Source organism: Dermacentor silvarum, chromosome 4, assembly GCF_013339745.2.
Source record: "Dermacentor silvarum isolate Dsil-2018 chromosome 4, BIME_Dsil_1.4, whole genome shotgun sequence".
NCBI lineage: Eukaryota > Metazoa > Arthropoda > Arachnida > Ixodida > Ixodidae > Dermacentor > Dermacentor silvarum.
Window position 1 is genome coordinate 153,990,639 of NC_051157.2, and position 3,010 is coordinate 153,993,648.

The 3,010-nt window shown below is 49.0% G+C and overlaps 1 protein-coding gene across 1 annotated transcript; it reads right to left on the bottom strand.

Moving 5' to 3' along the window:
* Positions 1-670: 670 nt before the first annotated feature.
* On the bottom strand, positions 671-2,451 carry LOC125945044 (uncharacterized). The gene is made up of 2 exons (XM_049666601.1): positions 1,608-2,451; positions 671-954 (listed from the first exon to the last, which is right to left on the bottom strand). Exons 1-2 carry the CDS (start codon positions 2,395-2,397, stop codon positions 671-673), a joined length of 1,074 nt encoding a protein of 357 aa, XP_049522558.1. The 5' UTR covers positions 2,398-2,451.
* Positions 2,452-3,010: the final 559 nt, after the last annotated feature.

Consider the following 3,010-nt stretch of genomic DNA (forward strand, 5'->3'; position numbering starts at 1 on the left):
GCTATATGGCTATAAATAAACATCGTACCAGCGCACAAATAAACAAAACGAGAAGAGAAAGACAACACGAACGCCGGAACGCACGAACGCCAACACGAACGACGTCTTTCTCTTCTCGTCCGTGTTTATTTGAGCGCTGGTACGATGTATCATAATGCTAATCCATAGCCTCCTATATTTTTGAATGCCCGCCGAGTGGCGAGCAGAGCAAGGCGCTCCGCCCGTACCTTCTAGTTCATGCGCTCGCCACCACGCCACGCTGCCGCCCCATACCCAGAGCAGACGACGCGACTACTTTGTTGCGCGCATGCTTGTGGAGAGAAACTTGCGCTCGTATTAGAGATGGAGCTGTGAAATAAATGCGCAGGTTGCACTCGTGTTTGTTCATGATGTACAGGGTGATGGCAAGAAACGCAAACAGTGCGGCGCGATGTTTTCATCCTGCTGTGACCCTGGTGGAAATAAAAAGATGGTAGAATAGTTTTATTCTGGTGCTTTCTAGTTATCATGCAGGCTGCAACCACTCGAAAAGAAATGCGAAATATCAGAGAATGTAGGTGCCGCACTGTTCGCGTTTCTTTCAATCCCCACAGTACATTGAAAGCAAGCAACACGAGACATATTGTGAAAACTGCACCTTACACTTAGGCCCCCAGCTGTGAGATGAAGCTCACACTTTCAGGGTCTTTCGTGACAGTGGCTTTATTGCGAACACGTTGGCGACGTCTTGTTTGTCTGTCGCTTTCAGAGCGAAATTGATGAATATTGGGCGAAAGAACTTCGTAAGCAACAATTTGAGCAAATTCTCTTGGTGCCCTGGCTTCGAACACATCAAAGCTTTGTGCTCGCGGAGGATTTCGGTAGCATTGTTCACAGCCTCCTTTAGAGGGTGATGCATACGCCTTCTTCTTGCTACAAGAACTTCTACGAACTTCTGTAGTGCGTAGAGAACATCTAGAAGTTGTGCGGACGGGTAAAGAAGTCCACCGCGGTCTTGGTGTGTAATGAGCGAGTCCGATGGTGTCGAGGCGTTTGGCTTTGTTAAGAGCGCGAAGCACTACACACATTCGAAGTTTTCTCGTACGGCTCTTGCGAGGTAGCCACCAACCATAGCCAATGCGGCCACATCTGGAGTGGGAAGTAGAGGCTTACACGGTTTAGTCGCTCTATGAGCTCTCTACGTGCATCTGCAGGGAATTCCTCGCTGGTTTGCTCCCTTGTGTTTTTCTGTTGCGGCAGCGTTGACAAGCAATCACTCTCTTCTGCTGCCATTATGTTGCTTGTACTCGACGCCGATGCGATACCGGTCTTGAGGGTTTTCTCAATGCCTGTGAGCACGGCGCGGACGTCGATTTGGTCATTTGATCCTGCTTATTTCCTGAGCCAGCCAAAGAACGACTCGATTGGGTCCGATGACATTTTATTCGTCAAAACGAAGCGAAAAGACATCTCTTCAAGAAGATATCTAATGCACTCAACGTTCGAACGAGTTGTGATCACAAGACCCTCATAAGTTTCTTTGGTTAGAAAGTTCTTTGCCAGGCACTGACTTTTGAGATCGGCCAGGTAGTCGAGGAAGCTTGTCTCCAGCCAGATTAGTCGTTCACCGCCTGCAGATTCAAACTGCTTGCAGTCAGCATTCTTCTGATGTATGTGCTGGGTACAATTACTCACGTCCATGAGCACGAGCCAGCGGTGCACGGTGTCCGTAAATTGCACCGTCGGTCCAACACCCGCGAAGCTTGCGTCGCACGTGTGGCCCGCCTGCTCTTGCAAGAGCTTCATAGCAGCTGTCACGGAAGGAGAAAAAACTTGCACTGCTCTCTGCACGTTCATTTTTTCCATATTCGTAGGGAATACGTGCTTTCTCGTCAAAAATCGTACTGGCTTTACAAGGCTGCCTTGCTGCATTCTGTAGAGGCTCTTCAAGTGGTTCGCTGATATTTCGCCGCCTTTTCCGATGTCACGGGACAAAAACTGTGATCGCACGTTTTTGATCAGGTGGCACTGATCGAATGCAAGAAAGAACTTTCGATTCGGTTTGCCAGGGTGGTCAATGCAATGCTTGAGGCTTCCGTTGCACAGAAGTTGCATAGCCAAGACATTGATCTTGTGGTTGTCTGTGACAATGCGCACGACGAAAAATCCTATTTCTTCAACTTCCTTCAGAACGTGTCTCATGAGCATGTGCAGCTCACGACCAGTGCAGTTTCTCGCGAAAAAGTACGCCACGGGTATTTTGAACGAAACTGAAAGGCCGTTAAGGACGAAACACAAGAGTGAGTTGGCCAGCACAGGCTCATTTGTTGTTTCTTTGGGGAAGTTCACACCATAGTCCACTTCGCCGATGAAGGCATCTCTTTGCTTGTGATACAGTAGCCGTTGTTTGACGCGCATTTCGTCTACAATTAAAGAGCATCCCCTCGCATGCAACGAGGGATGAGAAGCGACTTCTGCAGACAGCCTTTGCTTCACGAGTTCGGTCATGCCAACTTCTCCACGTGATGAGCCCATAAAGCGCTCGAGGGTACTTCGACAGGGAAGCCGAAGAATATCTGTGCTCCTTACGTGTTCGTATGCACTAGTCGAGAGGTTATGCAAAACCACAGCATGGCACACTGTCACTTCAGACCACGTTGGTTTCTTCTTCGCGAAATTCTGAACTTGTTCCACTAATATTGAAGCAGCCAGGTCTTTCTCTTTCGCTTTCTCCACAACTTGCAGGAATGCAGACACATAGCATTCTTCCTTGAGCTTTTGCAGTTCCTGTTTGTACTTATCGACGGTGTTCTTGAGTCGCTCAATTCGTGCGTTCAAGTCTCCCTCCTTACGTCTCCACTTTCGTTTGTCCATTGCCGAAACCGAGAATAATGACGACACCTGCACAGCTCTGTCCACCTGCACGGTCGTAGTGATGCAGCGCTCGCTTGCGCCGTTTTCCAGAGGTAGCGGCAGTTCGGTTGCGGAGCAATCCATCATTGATAACTCTTGAGAGGCGACGTCGACGCAC

Excerpts from the sequence above, each read along its gene's own strand:
- LOC125945044 (XM_049666601.1), bottom strand. The coding sequence starts at position 2,397 with ATGCGCGTCAAACAACGGCTACTGTATCACAAGCAAAGAGATGCCTTC. Across the intron at positions 955-1,607 it reads GCAGTTTGAATCTGCAGGCG|ATGTTCTCTACGCACTACAG; the intron begins GTGAACGACTAA and ends CACAACTTCTAG.